The sequence below is a fragment of the Podarcis cretensis genome, assembly GCF_951804945.1.
Source record: "Podarcis cretensis genome assembly, chromosome: 7".
Lineage (NCBI taxonomy): Eukaryota > Metazoa > Chordata > Lepidosauria > Squamata > Lacertidae > Podarcis > Podarcis cretensis.
In genome coordinates, this window is record NC_137176.1 from 70,621,751 (window position 1) to 70,640,386 (window position 18,636).

Here is an 18,636-nt window from a genome sequence, read left to right on the forward strand (position 1 = left end):
GACAAAACCTGCCTGATAGTATTTGACACTATACATGTAAGTTTCACAAGGGTTCTTGCTAATGCCCAGAGTTCAAGGTTAGGCAGCATTCCAGAGACTAGGTATTCACATTCTTTCACAAGAGAATGCTGTTTCAGCCAATCTACATGAGAATGCTGTTTCAGCCAATCTACATGCAAATAGTCCTGGAATCTTTGGTATGACTATGAGCAATTTTGTATAATGCGACTGACTGATGGCCATAGCACATTTCACCCAAGATTATGGGTTTGCCTCAAGTGCTACATGCGTAAAGTGACCTTGTGCAACCTCCTCTCTACGTACCCCGCAAATCTGTACCATAAGGCCCCCAAAACTTCTAGAACAGATTTTGGGGGTGTGCAGGGGATTGTATGGCAGAGGAGAGGGAAGTTCCATAGTGCGTCTACTGCATAAGCATAATGGCAGTGCTGGATACAACCCTGTATCCTGTTTATTTCAAGTGTGACTTAACCAATAGGCAAACATCTGTTCATCACAGCCAAGCACTTTTGGCAATTCACCAGGACCTTTGCTGAGATGTTTCTTTACCTTATCTTGGTGTTTCCAAACCCAAGTTACTTGTGCTTAGAGAGTTGAGTGAAGTGCTTTCTGACATTTCCATTCCCTGTACTAAACAAATTGCTAAAGCTGCCCAGCTAGCATCAAAGCTTAATAAAATGACACTTGCTTTAAGTAGGCAGGAAATATCACATTTTACACTTTTGCTTTTTAAAAGATTTTAATCAGACACATTACACTGCACAATTGTGTCTTTATCCAGGATTAACAGGGTACCATCCACAAGATTTGGAAAGAATATTTTTTCCACATTTATCCCCATCTCTTTAACTCAGCACAGAGAATTCAAGGTTCCTACCACCTCAGTTTTCTCTCCCCCCACCCCGCATGTTAGCTCCCATGTGTGTTGACCTTCCAAGATTCTGTGGTGGCTTTTAAGTGATTAGAAAACAAATTATCTGCTGGTAACAGCATTAGCATAGTGTACAAAATCAAGATCTAACTTGCTCAGTGCATAAACACAATGCTACTGATGACAACCATTTTTTTATTAAAAAAAATGCAAATTCTGCATATAAATGGGTCAGTTGTCCTACAGCTAGTAGGAAACTTATGCTTAATTGTTCCCAAATAATTTAGAAGAAAACCCTCCTTTATTTACTGCTCTGAGGTCTGAAATAATACATGACAAGTATCAGCTTTAGGAATGAACTTATTTAAAGGTGGTGTTGTTTTTTTAAATTCCCCCCAAAAACAGACTACTAAAAGTAAAAATTTGTGAACAAGTGTCTTTCAGTTTAAAAAGCACTCAGTTCCAACATTTAAGCATACCACAGCAGTTTGGAAGGCAGATTTCTTGCCTACTGGGACCTAGCTATCATATGATGAACAGGCTGTAATTATCAAGTGAGGAAACAAAACGAACCAAAAGGCTACATTCTAATGTCAGGGGTACAATGCAGTGACAGCTACAAAACTGTGAAGATTCATTCCAGAATGACTATAGTAAAGGCAGATGAACTTAAATGGCATAGATCAGACGGGTTAACAAATGCACAAACTGCTATTTACCTTTCCGTATCAAATGTGCAACCTGCATGGGCATGCTGAAGTAAAGAATTAACTGTTTAAAAGATTAAACGACCCAGGCACAAAGCAAAGAGAAGTTGGTCAATATTTCCTTCCGAATATCCAATCAATGGGAAAGCAATAAGGCCCATGTCAGTCATCTGCTACCAACATAAAATGGATTTGCAATTCTTTCCAGTAAAAAGCAAGTAAGACAGAGCTCTGAAACATGGGCACTCTGCATCTGACATTAGAATCTAGTTCAAAATGAAATTTGGGTAGTCCAGACATAAACCAATGCTGCAAGATAGGAAAAAAGTAACACCTATCCTGCTACCATTCATCGGTTCCAACTAATCAAAGCTCAGCTAGTTTTTCTTTCCATTTTGTTAGTTATTAACTCCATTTTGTGTGCCATCCTGTTCTTTGAAACAGATTTATTTAACATTTGCTTTCAAACAAGGAAACCGTTACAGTAGTCATTTTTTACACACTAATGTAGCCAGTGTGGCTGACTTCTCATAGGTGCATTTAAGAGTTTCCACGGTGGAACTTCACAACAGAGATAAATTATTTTAACTTGCTATAGCGAATATGATCATTCAGATCACACCAAAACAAAACTTCAGTTCTACTATACTTCCACCAGCCTGCCACCTAGCATGAGGATTCACTGGTACTGCACTTGTCTCCAGTGCATAAATTTAAGGTAAAAGCTCATTTATATACAAGAATGAAATTTCATAAGGGTCAGTAGAGCAGGCACTCCAAACTAAACAGAGTTGAAAGAAAACACTACTTCGTTCAAAGACATTAAGTGTTTTAGAAAATAACCAGGCTCAAAGCAAGTTGCATACCAAATGGAGAAAGAATTTTCTAATTAATGTGGACTCAACAGTAATAAGTGTTAAAGAGCAAATGACACCATTTAGTTTTTGGCTGTGGGAGAAGTCCACTTGTTAGGATTTTGTAAGGCAAATAAAACAGGTATTGAAAACAGAACTTCTACAAGTATTTTACCTGCGATATTGTAAAATCAAAGTACTATTTTATTAAATGAGTTATTTTACACAATATGAACATCAATATAATTACAACTGTAAAAAATTTAAGAATGAACCAATTTTCAGATTTCCAAGTAGGGCACAACTGTACAGTTACATAGATTCATCTTTACATGACGCCCAAGAGGAACAGCATAAAAATATGAATGTTTCTATAGCCCCTTCATTTTTGCTGATCAACAGTTTGTTAGAAAAGCAGCTGCAGGTTTGTTATGCAATGTCTGACAGTAGAAGAGTCAATAGGTTCCATGAATTCACCTGCAACACAAGAGTAATATTGTAAAATACATTCTTATTGTCTCATCGAATTACTAGCATCTAATGATTCAATGTAATGTCATTTCATAATTAAATGAACTGAACCTCCCTGAACCCTTGTAACAGATAAACACAACAAAATTAGAAGATTACACACATTTATCTTCTCACAGACTTGTTGCCAATTTGCTATGTAATGCCCTGGCTATATCAAAATAAAATTCCAAATATGAGAAACAACAAAACCAAAATCCTCGTTTATGCTTTAAGTTAGTTCCCAATTTTCATAAAACCTATATTGTAAATGAAATCTATTTGATGCAGTTTTACTTATGATATATACTAAATTTCTTTAATTCAAAACTTAAATACTAAGCATTCACCTGTGAGCTTTTACGCCTGAACATCTGCCAGTTCTGGAGGGAGCGGAGTCTTCGGATGCTTGCTCTCAAAGTGCTGTTTGAAGGTCTTGGGATCTGGCATCTGTGTCTGATTAAGGAGAGAATGGAGCTTTATGCAAGGCAAAATCCCAAACAGATTCAAATACAGCTTCTTCTCCCTGAATCCTAAAGGACTGCATTAGGGTTTTTGGCTCAAGAGCAGCCAAATTTTGGAGGGACTGTTCCTCATTCTTTGCCACCCCTCCTAACTACCCTGCTTTGTTCTACCTACTCATTCCTACTCAATTCTTATCCTTTTCACAAATTGTACATAAAATTGTGCCCCCTCCCTGCCGGCTATTTGGCTAGTATTTCATGGGTATTCCTTCCTGAAACCAGTGAATTCAGTTTTAACTTTAGTTTTTTGCCTGTTGGGAAGTACAAAATTATTATTTATTACATTTATATACTGCCTTTCATCTGAAGATCACAGGACAGATTACAATATAAAAACACAACATGCATAATATAATAATAAAAAATAATCCTCCCTCAACACGTTTCAAAGGCCATAGACTGTTTAACAGCAAAGAGCCTGGTTGAAGAGAAATGTTTTCCCTTTGTGCATAAAAATATGTAATGCAGATGCCAGGAGAGCCTCCCTGGGGAAAGCATTCCATAAACGGGCAGCCATCATTTTAAAAATAGCCTGTTGGGTATTAAAGGGAAGAGGTATCAAGAACCGACTTTCGGTGATGGGTATACAGGAGGGGGCTCACCTTCTCTAACAGCTCACCTGGGTTTTACAGTAGGTGCAGATGAGGGAGAATTCATACCACCCCTGCCAGCCCACTCCCATATCAACATGCAACTCCTGGTCACCAAAGGTTACTAGACTAGTGCCAAAATATAAGCAAGACACTCACCAAATGCTGGGAATGTATAGAAACACTGTCTAGAAACAGGCAGGTCCCTATGTAACAAGCCTCTCCCCAGTATTTGACCAAAATCCCTGCTTCACCAAGTCCTGCACTGTTATTCAGTTGTGTATCCAAGCAGTACCTGTTCCATTTTTTACTCCTCGTTGCACACATCTGTCTGTCCATCCTGCCCATTTTTATCATACCCTGTTCTGCAGGATATTTTATTGCTATTGTTTATCAATTATGTTATTATATCTGCTTTCAACTGTATGCTGCCTTGAGTCTCTCACACTGAAGGGAAGCCTGCTGTTAAACTGCCCAGAGGACACACTGTTAGTTGGGTAGCATATAAATAAATAAAAATCAGAAATTTCTTGCCCAGGAACCCACAAAGTGAGGATGTTCTCATTTCCTTCTCCCTCACCTCTTAACCTACTGATTTACTACACTGCATGTGCATGCTGTCACACCCTCCAACTCTTCGAAGCAAAGCGCATGCAATTCCCCAAGTGTTGCAGAAATGATAGGCACTACCGATAACATTCACCTTCATCTGATACAAGATTCAAGTGTTTGCCATGTAACCTTTTTGACTTGCTAGCACAGGATACCCAACAACTGAAATCAGCAGTAGGAGATTGAACTCATACAAATAGGCACAAGTTGATATAATAGCCGGTGACAACGCAAAGAGTGTGTTAAAACTTTATGTAGGTTCTTCTGTACTGCCTATGGAGAAGAGAATTCTAGGGAATTATATGAAGGAAAAGGAGCATAGGGAATCCAGAGTCAAATTATCAATTCCCCACCTAGAGTGCATATGTAGCACACAACACACATAGATGTTATTTGTTTCTTCCATAGCTTCATTCCATACAAGTCAAACTTGGGGCCTGGAAAGACTGCCACAATGCTTCATTTTCAAAGCCTCTTACCCTACAGACGGTGCAGGTGTATATTAGAGCAGCTTTAGCTGCAGCCTTCTGATCATGGCCTTGTTTCTTCTTTGCCCCAGCTTGCTTTTTGGCATTCTTCTGCTGTGACTGGATCTTCTGTTGTCCACGAGCCATATCTAAAAATAAGTGCAAAAGGCATTATAGCAGATTGAACCGTATGAGCAATCTAAGGCATATTTGCTCAGAAATAAATGGCTTCAAGTTAAAAGAATTTGCTCACTACTGTGTTTAGGATTGCAGACATAGCATTTAAGCACTTCTTAAGAGCCAGCCTCCATCTAGAAAAAGCATAAGCTGCTTTCAGATATGGACCAACTATCCTCCCCAAACAAATTATTTTTGTAATTACCTTACTTGCCCAGGTACTTTCCTCACAACTAGCATAGGTGCCCCATCATTTATTCCCAAAAATGAGACAAGAGTGGTTCCACAGATTACAACTAAGAGAATATTTATTCTGTTACAAGGAGGAGGAATTCGGAGGAAAGAATTCAGGCTCAAACCCCTCCATTTACTTAGAGCAATTGAAGGTGGTGCTATATTTGAGAAGAAACACATGGCTGCTACTGAAACTGGTAGTCCTGGGTCAAATTACAAAACTATCCTGTGTCCTGACATAATTACTGCTGTGCGTTTCCCTGCTCCTGACAGCCAATGATTTGGTGACAGCCCAATTACAGCCCTATACTGTTTCAAGGTACTCCTAGATTAAGTACACATTGTTCCATTCACACGGATATAAATCAGTCACAGAACACAAGGAATTCAACACCTTTATTACTCTAACTAGACTTGGGAGAACTCTAGCCTCTATGAAATTATTTGTCAGCTATGCTAGGATAATAGTATTTCAGAACTCACTACTGTAGTTGAAAATAAAGGGACAAGAACTAACCAGCCACAAAAAGCCACACACACAAAAGGGGGGGGGGCTTATTAAGAAAAATGTCTTACAAAATCAATCCCCCCAGATGCTGCTGGAAACAATGGGTTAAAATGGTCTGGAACATTTACAAAAATACTCCAATTCTCCCTTACAAATACATGTCTCTGCACCCACATTCATATCACAAGGCAAACAGAGAAGGGAACACATTTACCAAGGACACTTTGCTTACAAAGCAGGGAAACTTTCTTTTTTTATTTTACACCAACAGATTTGTACCCTACCCTTTCTTCAAGTACAGTGGTACCTCGGGTTACATACGCTTCAGGTTACAGACTCTGCTAACCCAGAAATATTACCTCGGGTTAAGAACTTTGCTTCAGGATGAGAACAGAAATCGTGCTCCGGCGGTGCGGTAGCAGCAGAAGGCCCCATTAGCTAAAGTGGTGCTTCAGGTTAAGAACAGTTTCAGGTTAAGTATGGACCTCTGGAACGAATTAAGTACTTAACCTGAGGTACCACTGTACTTATAGATAGCAGGTGTGATGTTATCCCTTCTTATTCATCAAACAACTCTATGGGGTAGGTTATGTTGAGCGTATCATTATGGTCCTATATTATCGAGGGAGCTTTATGATTGAGCAAGATTTACATTAATGTCTAAGTTTGCCATCAAAAGTGACCTAGTAATTCTTTCCCACACTATAGCCAGTGCTCATTCCTCAGGTAACATATGAACTCAGAATAATTTCCACCCAGTTCTGGTTTACTTCTGATTGGTCATTGTATCATTGTGCAAATGTGTAACATGAAGCTAGAGTCTGTCACAATATGCTGTTTCAGAGCATTTACAGTGTTTTGTTGCAAGAGACCAAGAAGACTGAAGAGTGACAGACAACCAGAGCCTGCCTACACTTCTCCAAGACATCTAGGTCATCCCAGTGTACTCTTGAAGGTAGGGGTGTGTGTGTGTGTGTGTGTGTGTGTGTATATCCTAGCAGCTTGATAATTTAACTATTCCCCTGCAAGCATCATCAAGTTGTGATACTAACACAAAACAAACCCCCCAAAATGGAAAGCTGCATATAACTGCATAATTTTTAAAAGATATGCATCCTACTGAGGCTCACGTGACTGCTTAGTATACATAGCATCCAATTTTTTTTAAATGCCAACTTCTCATATGAGTTTTAGCTGATTAGTTAATAGCTAATAGTTTGCAGTCAGTACAAATAGTTCTGAAGCAAAATACACACTTTGTGATCGTATGGCACAGACATAAAAGAGAGAGATGAGGGATATTCTTAAGATTGTGTTTGTCATTGTACTTTTCAACTACAGCTGTATTAAAAATGCTTTTAAAATTGGGTATCCTTTTAGTCATTGAAAATATTTTATCACTGATTAACCACGTAAGAGATTTTCTTATAAACCGCTTAGAGGTTTTCTTACAATCAAGCAGTATATAAATTTTGGCATTAAAAGAAGCTGGTATGACCACTCCTAAAGAAGTCTGCACTGGTCTCCGTGGTTTGTGATAGTTACCAACCAGTTGTAAATGAAGATGACATGGGTAGTGGCAGAACAACAGGAGACATTCTTGGAAGAGACCAGTTATCTAGAACCACTGCTATCTGAATTCAGGCATGGATTTGGGACGAATTGGCCTATTACCCTGATAGATTACTTTAATTGAGAGAGACAAGGAGAGTGAGACCTTGCCTATTTTCAATCTCTCTGCAAGTTTCTGTACCACTGACCATGGCATCCTCCAGGATAGGCTATGTCTGGCTTTAGTGTGGTGGCACCTGCCCTTTGGCTTGTGCTTCCAGTGATTATCAGGCACCCCCCAAGAGTACCAGCATTTTGGCACCTACTTAGAATCATAGAGTTGGAAGAGACCACAAGGGCCATCGAGTCGAACCCCCTGCCAAGCAGGAAACACCATCAGAGCACTCCTGACATATGGTTGTCAAGCCTCTGCTTATAGACCTCCAAAGAGGGAGACTCCACCACACTCCTTGGCAGCAAATTCCACTTGCTGCTCACCGGTTCACTCTGGCTTCCCCCAAGTAGTGATTCAGTAAAGTTGATATATTAATTTTATTTGTGATATTTTGTATTTGTTTTATGACTATAATTTTATTCTATGCTGTTCACAGCCATTATATTTTTCTTAAAGTCAGTGGCGTAGAACCTGCATTCCTCCTGATATTGTTGCACTCCCAACAGCCACAGTCAGCAATGCCAGTGTTCAAGGGCGATGAGAGTTGTAGTTCAACAAGATCTGGAGAGCTACAGATTCCCTATTCCTGATATAGAATTAGATATGCAATGGAATGACAGCCTATACTTTTTGGGGCTTGCTCCTAGGTTTATTATTTATTCCAAATACAGTGGTACCTCGGGATGCAAACGGGATCCGTTCCAGAGCCCCATTCGCATCCTGAACAGAACATAAGATGCAACAGCGTGTCATGTTTCGTCGCTTCTGCGCATGACATCATTTTGACTGTCTGCGCATGCATGAGCGGCGCAGCCCGGAAGTAACGCGGTCCGCAGAGTGCAACCCGAGAATACTTATCCTGAAGCGTATTTATCCGGAGGTATGACTGTATAAACTGGCCATTATCAAAATATGCACCTCAAGAGGTTTAACGCCTGTTCTGCATGCAAAAATCCCAAACTCAACTTGTGATGTCTCCAGAAACTCTGGAGAGCCACTGCTGCCAAACAGTGCTGACAATACCAAGCTAAAGGGACTGATTTTTAGAAGGCTGCTCCGAATAAAGGGATGTTCATGCAAACAGGAAAATGGAACACTAAAGCCATTATTAACTTTTGATAACAGGAGCAGTATCAAGTAACAATGGCCAGTTTCAAAACAACCCCAAAGCCCAGGTGAATAAGCATGTATTGAGTTACTGACAAAAACTGCACACCAGGCATGTCCAAAGTTCGTTTCGGGGGTATAATCCGGCCTGGCAGTTGACTTAACCCGGCCCCTGTGTTAGTTTATTTTCTGGGGTAAAATCCTAAAAAAACCTCAACAACTTCAATCCTAAAAAAAGGTCAAAAACTTTGGTTGGCCCTCACGGCCTTCACTTCATCAAATCTGGCCCTCTTTGAAAAAAGTTTGAACACCACTGCTCCACACTGAAGATGGCTTGAATTCAGAACAAGACAGAACTCTCCTGCAAATTTCAGTGACTGGGTCAGCAGAAAAAGGGAGACATACTCCTTCCAAGTCTCTGAGTTCCTCAAACACAGTTTATCTTCCTGTATCATTTTCCTCAGAGCATTCCATCCACATGCCAGCAAAGTGATTCACGAGGAAAAGGCAGAGAGACCTATATTCCTGTGGGTCATACTCCAACTCCTATGAACCACCCCCAGCATGGCCAACCATCAGAGATGATAGAAGTTGTCATCCAGCAATTGGAGGGCCACAGGTTAGCTACCTCTGCTGTACAATGTATGTGTTCTGACCACAGAGCAACTCTATAGAAAAGGTCACATATTCTCAGACTACAGATGGGTAACTTTATTATTATTTATTCAATTTATATCCCTCCCTTCCTCCCAAAGCAGCCCAGTGAGAACAGTGACAGGGAAGTGAGAATGACTTCACATATGCTGAACCCACATACACTGAATCCATAAAAACAGTGTGACCAGATAAAAGCTTAAGAGTTTTACTATAATTGAACAACAAAGTTCTCTCATTTTATTAGCATCGGGGATTATTTTCTAAGACTGCAAATATGGTTCTGAAACTTCTGCCTTGCATATTCACATTTCCTATGTTTTAATACAGTTGTACCTTGGCTCCTGAACAATCAAAAACCGGAAGTGAGTGTTCCGGTTTTTGAACATTCTTTCAGAAGCCGAAATCATAAGCGATGCTTTGGAGGTCAAATCTTTCGAAATTGAACGGACTTCCGGAACGGATTCTGTTCGACTTCTGATGTACCACTGTACTGTACATGGGTTCCTCCCCCATCTGCTATCTACATGATCAAAAGTATTTTTTGGTGAGATCTCTAGAGCTTCTAATTCCAAAAAACAAGAACAAACTTCTTCTGCATCAAGCCTTGTCTGCACTGTTGCTGTGGCTGGTTATTATTGTTTTTAATACTGAACTGCTGCTAGTGAAGGATAGTTGTGTGTGTGTGTGTGTGTGTGTGTGTGTGTGTGTGTATTATATTGCTACTTCACAGGGCAAACGACAAGATACAATAGAGAACCATCCAAACCACCTTGAGTTCCATGGAGGATATAAATGCAATGTACCGGTAATTAATAATATGAGAGAAGAACAGTTTCTATTCACTTTCTCCACACCATACGTAATTTTACTTACGGTGCATGCATAATAATAAGTTATTACCCTGGCAAGATTAATAAAGTAGGGATCAACTGGTTTGCATACTTGTTGCCGATTTCCCAAGATGGTTTCCTCCCCAAATAAAACTCATGCAACTGTTTTGTCATGCCTTGGTGGGTATACTTATGGGTATCTTGGTTGGGACAGCTGAGAATTTAAAAAGGAGGCTGGCCAGGATGTTCATTCTAAAGGCACACCCATGAGACTTCAACCATATCCAATCTGCTAAGTCCTAAAAGAATTTCACTGTCATAACAGCAGGCAACAATTTCTCCTCTGGAACTGCACACAGCCAGCATATGTTATCAGATCCTTCCTTGTTTTCAACCAGATTCCGATTCCCAGAACAAAACATGTGCATCTAATCTTGCTGTGGTAACCTTCTAACTGTGTATGTCAGGAATATCAGTATTAAATGCCTTCTTCATCAATATTCCAATATTTGGGGTACGGAGCATACAACATGCAGTTTTCCCAAACTCATGAGACTGCAGACTAGTTTCCACTTCTTAACTTAATCAGACAAACAAGGGTAGAAAATGAACAGGCCTTTACAGCTGAATGTACAAAAAGGTAAAGAAACAAAAATAGAGTAATAAGATTCTGATTAAGCTGTCAAGCATATCACTTGCATAAGAACTTGTTTTCTAGAAGGAAATGTCCAAGTCGGAAAACAACCGTGCATGTGACCAAGTAACAAATGGTAACGAGGTTTCATATCTCAGGTCTGACACTAGCAGCTGTGTTTTACACACGTAGCACAACGCAGATTAATTTACCATTCAGCTTCAATCAAACTCTTATGATATATAATTTTTAATCCTTACTGTACCAAGGAACACATGCAGAGACAGCATTCCAACCTGATTTTAAGCTGTTTCAAGTGTTGATGTGAACAGCAGACTCAGTCCCAACACGTGATGGCAAGGAAAGAAATGAAACAACAAAGAGTAAAGTGTGCCAAGAATGGTGTTTGGCATGAAAGCGTATGAGGCCAAGTGTGGCCAACGCAATACAAATCCTCTTGTTTTGCACAGTCAAGTGCACGAAGCCTAACTGGAGGAAGGAAGGGGGAGCTCACCACCTTCATGCCTGGTTTCCCACTCTGTCCAGCTATCCTTGATACAGCTGACTAAAAACTTGTTTCCAAGAGAGATCATCATGACTTCAATGAAGACGAACATCATATCATTTACCAACTTCACCCTTTCAAGGTGAATTTGCTGCTGCCAGTAAACCTGTTACATGGATAACTAGGGGAAGCCGGGGATAATCTAAAGAGAGGAAACACTGCAAAACTGGCCAGGGTTTTTTTTTAAGGTGGAAAAGCCCATTTCAACAACCTCACAGCACCATGTAAGAAAGTGCAACTTTCTAACAGGCAAACCCATACAGCCAACCCCCATAGCCATTATTCTACATGATTTATATGTGTAGTGTTCCATTATGCTACTATTATTTATAAGCCGCTTTGGGATTCATTTGAAAGAAAAGCGGCATAGAAATATAATAAACGAACCCAATCCCATCATACCCAGCACCTTCCGGCGGGGGCCTAACAGTAACCCCCAGACCCAGACCCTTCCCTCACCCTAAATGTGTTTGGGGTTTTTTAAGGCGGGGAAAACAAATAAATGGGAAATGCCACCACAGGGCAAAACCATAAGGAAACCACCATGTTCCCGAATCCCTCCCCCCCCCCCCAAAAAAACTTCCCGTCCGTGAAAGAAGCGGCCATGTGTCCAGCCCCGCAAGAAACACGAGGGGTCTCTTCTACCTTTCTTGGCCCCCCACCCGGGACGGGGAAACTTCCCCACGAGAAGGGGGGGGGGAGGGACTGAGAAATAAACCCCTCCAGCCGCCGCCCGGCTCGGGGGGAAGAGACTTAACCCGCCCCGAGCAGGCTGCCGGCCTCTCTCCTCTCTCTCCCTCGCCCCCGAGGCCTGGCGGCGGCGCCCAAGCCCCTGCCCTCGCCCCCCGCCTTTACCCGGGCTGTGGGAGTCCCGCCTGCGAGGCGTCCGTCGACAGCTACGGAAGGCTCCGCGCGGCCCAGCAGCAGCAGCTGCCGCCGCCGCCTGCCCGTGAGGATGGAGGAGCCCGTGTGTGTGTGTGAGGGACGGAGTCTCTCTCGCCGTCCGTCTCCCTGCCCGTCCGTCGGCGGCGGCGGCGGCGAAGTGCGCACGCGCCGCCCCTCCCCGCCGCCGCCGCCGAGAGCCGAGAGTCAGGCCAAGCCAGGCCAGGCCGCTCCCGCCAACGCCTCATCCGGCGGCAGCGGCGGCTGCTGCTGCTGCGCCCGGACCGGGCCAATGGCGGCGCCTCCCTATTACATAACGCGGAGGAAAGGCCTCTCGCTTGGCCTGAGCAGGAAGCCGAGGCGGCGGCGGCGGGGCCTGTCGGAGTTCCCTCCAAAGCACCATTTCCCTCCGCTTTCCTGTCTGTCAGGGTCACAGTCGGCAAGCGACGGTTTTCCCGCCCGTTGGGGCATGATGGCGGGTTGAAGGGAAGCCGCCCGGCAGGGGAGGGGAAGGCGGTTCCTCACAACAAGCCGTGGCAGAAGAAGAAGAAGAAGAAAGCCGGCTGAAGGGACCCGAAATGCCGGTCCTTTATAATGCACTCTTTGTGAAGCTTTAGTCCGCCTCACTAATAAACGACGTTCTGCTGCTTTTAATCTCTCTCTCTTTCGCCTCCCCCACCGCGCAAGTGTAAAGATCCTTCTCTTGGTTTTTATGGTGCTGGCTTTTGTGTTCAGCTTTCCTTGATGTTTATCATCAGGTCAGCTTGACTCTTCCCCTGACAATTGCTGCTGCTGCTGCTGCGTGCGGCACATAGTGTGGGGGAATCAAAGAAAGCCAAACTCTCCGGTTCATAGAATTGCAGAGTTGGAAGGGACCCCAAGGGTTCATCTAGTCCAACCTCCTGCAATACAGGGATCTCCACTAGATCGTGGCAGGTGGCTCTCCCGCCTCTGGTTAGAAACCTCCAAGGAAGGAGAGCCCACCTCCTCCCGAGGGGATCTGTTCCTCTCAAACAGATCTTAATGCCTCACCCCTGTAGCCCCACAACTGATTATAGAGGCATTGGGCCTGGAGGAAATAATTAGACGTCATGAATTTGCCTAATCCCCTTCCCAAACTTAAAAGTTTGTTGCCATCAAAAGGAAGTAAATGCTACAGTGTAACTGTGCTTTGTGAAGAAGTAAAATAAGTACAGTACTTAAAACAGTTAAACGTTTAAAAAACAAAGCAGTCAACTAAAAATAAATTAAAATGTGTCAACATACATTTCAGGATAGATATGCCTAAACAAAATCGTTTGCAATCCATTTTTGTTTTTATCACACGGAATAATTTGGTGTTTTCCTTTTTTTTAAAAAAAAAATATTTATTAACATTTTAAAGACTGCAAAAGAAAGACAAAGAATTAAACAAAACAATACAATACAAAAACAAAAACACCACACAACACCAACCCCCAAAGATTAAATTAACAAAACCAAACAAACACAATTTAAAACACATCTAATAAGTTCAGTATCTTAACTTTCATTTACTTGTTTCAACGACCTCCTCACACCTCCCTTTTTGGTGTTTTCCACTTGGCCATGGCTCACCTTTTTCTCCAGACCCTTAAAAAGCACTGATCCTAGTGCGGCTCTTCAAGGAGACCCCGCTTCTTCCATTATGAACACTGCCTCTTTATTCCTACTTTCTGCTTCCTGTTATTCAGCCACTTACCAATCCATAAGATCCTCAGTTGCTCTTTTCCTATTGCTGTCCTTGTTTACAGAGGTAAAAAAGAAAGAAAGGACAACTTCTTCCTCATGTAACCATTGCCTATAATATATAGGGATAAGAGCTGACTTCAAGATGGGCATAAGGACACAACCACATTTGCATGGCCTATTTGGACAGTTCCAGGTCACTCGGTGAAGATACCAAATGGGTAGTTCTCTTCAAAGGCAGGGCCTCACAGGACTGAATATAATAAACTCTCTCAGTGCAAAGAGTTTTAGGATTTTATTCAAAGTTCCGCTCAGAGGAGACCCACTGAAATTAATTGACATAGTTAACCATGGATAACATTTGGATTTCTCCAAACTCTTGACGTCAGAAAATTGCCACTTTGGGGTAATGCCATCATTTATCTCAGTCCTTCATGCATTTTAGCATGACATAGTTCCATCTAATGTCCTATTTGAAATAACAATTAATTATGATGCCAGAGGAAGAATATTATTAATAAGTGGATATCCTTAAAAATCTTAAGATTTCTCTCCCCCTCCCCCCGGCCTCCATTCATGACAACTGAAGCAAAATAACAGATTGCAAGCAGCTAAATGTGGCATAGGCCATATCATAAATTCCACAGAAATATGACCAAATAAAAATGCACTTGGCAAGCTATATAACAGAGAAGGAACAGTTCCAATACCCTTTTCATCTGATTTTTGAGGAGAGATTAAAATGACAGACAATATGCTTAGATATTGGAAACAAATTTTCTAGTCAGAAATAATTGGAAGAAGCAAATGATACAGCTGTAAGTATTAAAATCTAACTCCACTTACTTGGGAGAAAGCCCCACTGAATTGAATAGGACTTCTCAGTAGACGTGGTTAGGATTGTGCTGCTGCACAAGAGCACTATGGAGGCAAGCCTATGACAAAATTTGCTGGGATAGGCAGCTTAGGGTACAGCAGATCTCCAGTTCAGCTGGCTGATTCCCAGTTCAGCTGGCATTAAGTCCCCAACCCCAGCTCAGCCAAAGATACATTGGCGTAACTTGCTCATCCCAGTTCAGCTGAATGAGCTGAGACTGGTGTAAGGCATTCCTGGGCTATGGTGGGACTAGGACTAGAAAGGTAGGACTTAGGCTGGATCCGAAGCCTATTCAGCTTGGTCACATAATCTGGCAGCCAACACTGTTTTTTTAAAGGCTTGCTTTCCTTCTGCCAGGTAGCAGCAGCCCCACTGATGAACTGAGTCTGCTGTAACATTAAGCTGGCTTAATTTATGATTCACACTAGCTTCCAAAGGAATGCTCCCTAAACTAGCTACTATAGCCCAGTTTAACATATGCAGTAGAATTATGAATGCTTACTATGGGACAGATAGCAGTGCATTCCAGCATGTTCTTGGGTACCATGGTTAGCTTTTGTAAACGTGCTGTCTGTGGCCATTCCTGAAATAGCTTTTGCTTCCTTGCGTCGGATAGCTGTGACACAATTGTGCCATTGTATCTAATTACGCAAGAGCTTTGTTTATCATAGTGTAAAATTTAACATTCCATTTGCCTCTTCTGAAAAGAGAGGGAACTTAACAGACTTCTAGCAGCAGTGAAGAGAGTAGCTGCCCAAAATGGACAACAATGGGAATAAGAGAGTGTGGTTAGCTAGGATAAGTGCTCAAAGTAGTATACTGAGGAAGAGACAAAGACCATAATTTATGGAGTTCAAGTACAGTGGTACCTCGAGTTATAAACACCTTGGGTTGCAAACACCTCAGGTTACAGGCTCCGCTAACCCGGAAGTAGTACCTCAGGTTAAGAACTTTACCTCAGGATGAGAACAGAAATCATGCGGCAACAGCAGTGGGAGGCCCCATTAGCTAAAGTGGTGCCTCAGGTCAAGAACAGTTTCAGGTTAAGAACAGACCTCCAGAACGAATTAAGTTTGTAACCAGAGGTACCACTGTATAGCAGAGAAGCGAAACAACTGAGGGCAGACACCAATTTTATGGCCTAGAGAAGAAGGAAAGAAGAGTTTTAAAGCTGGCTCCAAGGTTACACAGCTAGAAGACAGGTGAGACAACTCTTTCCCTAACATTAAGAAAGTAATGTGGGAAGCTTTGGAAGGAAAGACTGTCGATTGTGTGGGTCAAATGTTGGCATGCAGATAAACCACATCCTTTGTTTGGTTTGCTTCAAGGACGCGCACATACTTCTTCCCTGCCTAACCATTGCATTTGCAACTTGTCCCACTTGGCAACTGTCTCACACATTCCTTCGTTGACGTTTTCAGCATTACACGGTCAGGGATGGTTCCAGTTTTTCATTTTATCCAATCTCATTCTCTGCACACATGTCACACAAACACATATAGGAGACATGCACACTTTTTCATGCCTGTGCATGGCACAAAAAGCTTGCAGATACAAACTCACATTCACACAAAGGGCAAGTTCTCCCTGCCCCCTGGCAGACACACACGAGAATGGGACTAATATCTGGTACTAGGCCAAATAAACTAATAGATGAAAATGCTGGTTCTAGAGGATGAGCAGGCAGGTGCAGAAATTGCAGAGGTCAGGGAAGCCTGACGGAGCCTGCTCTGCCTGCCATGACCCACATTACCAGAGAGCGTGGTGGCTGTGGTTGGGAGGGCGGGCTCAGAGCTTAGACCTTCACAGCAGCACCTAGGCCAAGTTAAGCCTCAATGCTGTTGCCTGGCTGGGCTCCAGGGCTGGCTTACTTAATGGGATGTAGGGGAGCAAGCAAACTAAGTGTGACCAGCAAGCAAATTAAGTGGCCAAGTGGCTGGCTGTTCAAATAACAGGACTGAGGCCTGAGTTGTAGCAGTGAACATGTCTTGTTTGCATATGTGTGTACACTCCTAAAATAATTATAAATTGGGGTGCTGCAGTTGTTGAGTAAGGCCACTTGCTGGGTGAAGTCCTCCGGTGACAGACCTACATCCTGCTCATACTGAACCACTGCTTCTTCGACATGCTTATTCTTATCTGTGTTTATAGCTAAAACTGTTGTCTGTACTGCAGCCATTTCTCCTTTAAGCTGCTGCAGTGCCTTCTTTATAAGTCTTCTCCTGCTGGCTCTCTCCTCCATTCGGAGTTGTCTCATTATTGAGATCCTCATGGCAGCGGCTCTCTGACATATTGGAGGAAGTGTAAAATAACAATTTTAGTTTTGATTATCTGTTATAACAACACATGAGAATAATAATGTGCTCAAAAACTTGAGCAAGTTTGCTCTTCTTGCAGACCTACAAATTAAAATTGGCTCGCACAGTTTAATCAATTACATATTTGGTTGATTGATTTTCCAAGTAAAGCTTCCAGCTCTCTTTTATTAGATCTCCATCTGGCTTCTCCCTGATTTGCAATCAAGCATATAGTGTATAAAGCATATCAGGTAGGGGTTGCCAACTTTTTAGGGCTTCAGATGCATTTGGATTTTTGATTGAGTGTTCTGGTCACTTCTCTCCCCTCTCCTGCTGGTCACTTCTCTCCCCACCACCAAGAGACAGAAAGAGAGAAAGAAACCACAGAGCCAGTAGAATTAATATGAGTCTTGAAAAGAAAGAAGAGGTGAAAGAGGAAGTGGGAAGGAGCTTCCAACTTCCTGCTTCAGGTCTATCTAGTTTTCAAGGAATAAAAAGGTAATCACTGACCCTACTTCATCAGTGAGTTGGGGATCTGAGTGTCTTCATGGGTTATAGAACAGAATGCAAGTACAGTGGTGCCTCGGGTTACATATGCTTCAGGTTACATACGCTTCAGGTTACAGACTCCGCTAACCCAGAAATAGTGCTTCAGGTTAAGAACAGAAATCAGGCTCTGGCGGCGCGGCAGCAGCAGGAGGCCCCATTAGCTAAAGTGGTGCTTCAGGTTAAGAACAGTTTCAGGTTAAGAACGGACCTCTGGAACGAATTAAGTACTTAACCCGAGGTACCACTGTACCAAATGCAGTGAGATGCTTCAACTTTGTTTGTATTGTTGCTGTATTGTTTTTAACACTCGATTGGAAGCCGCCCAGAGTGTCTAGGGAAACTCAGCCAGATGGACAGGGTATAAATAATAAGTTGTTGTTGTTGTTCTTTACTTTGGTGTACTTAGCCATCATTGACTGAAGGAAATTATTTACAGGAGAAAACTGCAGCTTAGTTCTTAAACTGGTTAGTACAGTTTTAAGAGGAGGGCCATCATTCTCAGTAGTCTACCCACATACCTTTCTGTGTAATCATGTAATTATTAATTTGCTTTAATTGAGGAAGGCATGCATTTCCTGTTCACACTTCTCATTGTTTGTGAAATACTGCAGCTGCCTTTCTGGTGACTGTTGTGTTCAACCCAAATCAAGGATGAAATGAATATACTCGTACTAACAAGAGGCTTATTTTTTTACTTAGGCTTGGGATTGCTTGATTAAAATTTCAAAAG

At 42.1% G+C, this 18,636-nt stretch overlaps 1 protein-coding gene across 1 annotated transcript; it reads right to left on the reverse strand.

Annotated features, from left to right (window-relative positions):
• Positions 1 to 741: 741 nt before the first annotated feature.
• ZNF706 (zinc finger protein 706) lies at positions 742 to 12,633 on the reverse strand. The gene is made up of 4 exons (XM_079984851.1): positions 12,450 to 12,633; positions 5,169 to 5,305; positions 3,314 to 3,419; positions 742 to 2,930 (listed from the first exon to the last, which is right to left on the reverse strand). Exons 2-3 carry the CDS (start codon positions 5,301 to 5,303, stop codon positions 3,324 to 3,326), a joined length of 231 nt encoding a protein of 76 aa, XP_079840977.1. The 5' UTR covers positions 5,304 to 5,305; positions 12,450 to 12,633; the 3' UTR covers positions 742 to 2,930; positions 3,314 to 3,323.
• Positions 12,634 to 18,636: the final 6,003 nt, after the last annotated feature.

Bases quoted from the DNA above. Each gene is read 5' to 3' on its own strand.
- ZNF706 (XM_079984851.1), bottom strand. From the start codon at position 5,303: ATGGCTCGTGGACAACAGAAGATCCAGTCACAGCAGAAGAATGCCAAA. The intron at 3,420-5,168 runs GTAAGAGGCTTT...CTCCTTAATCAG, and splicing joins ACACCTGCACCGTCTGTAGG to ACACAGATGCCAGATCCCAA.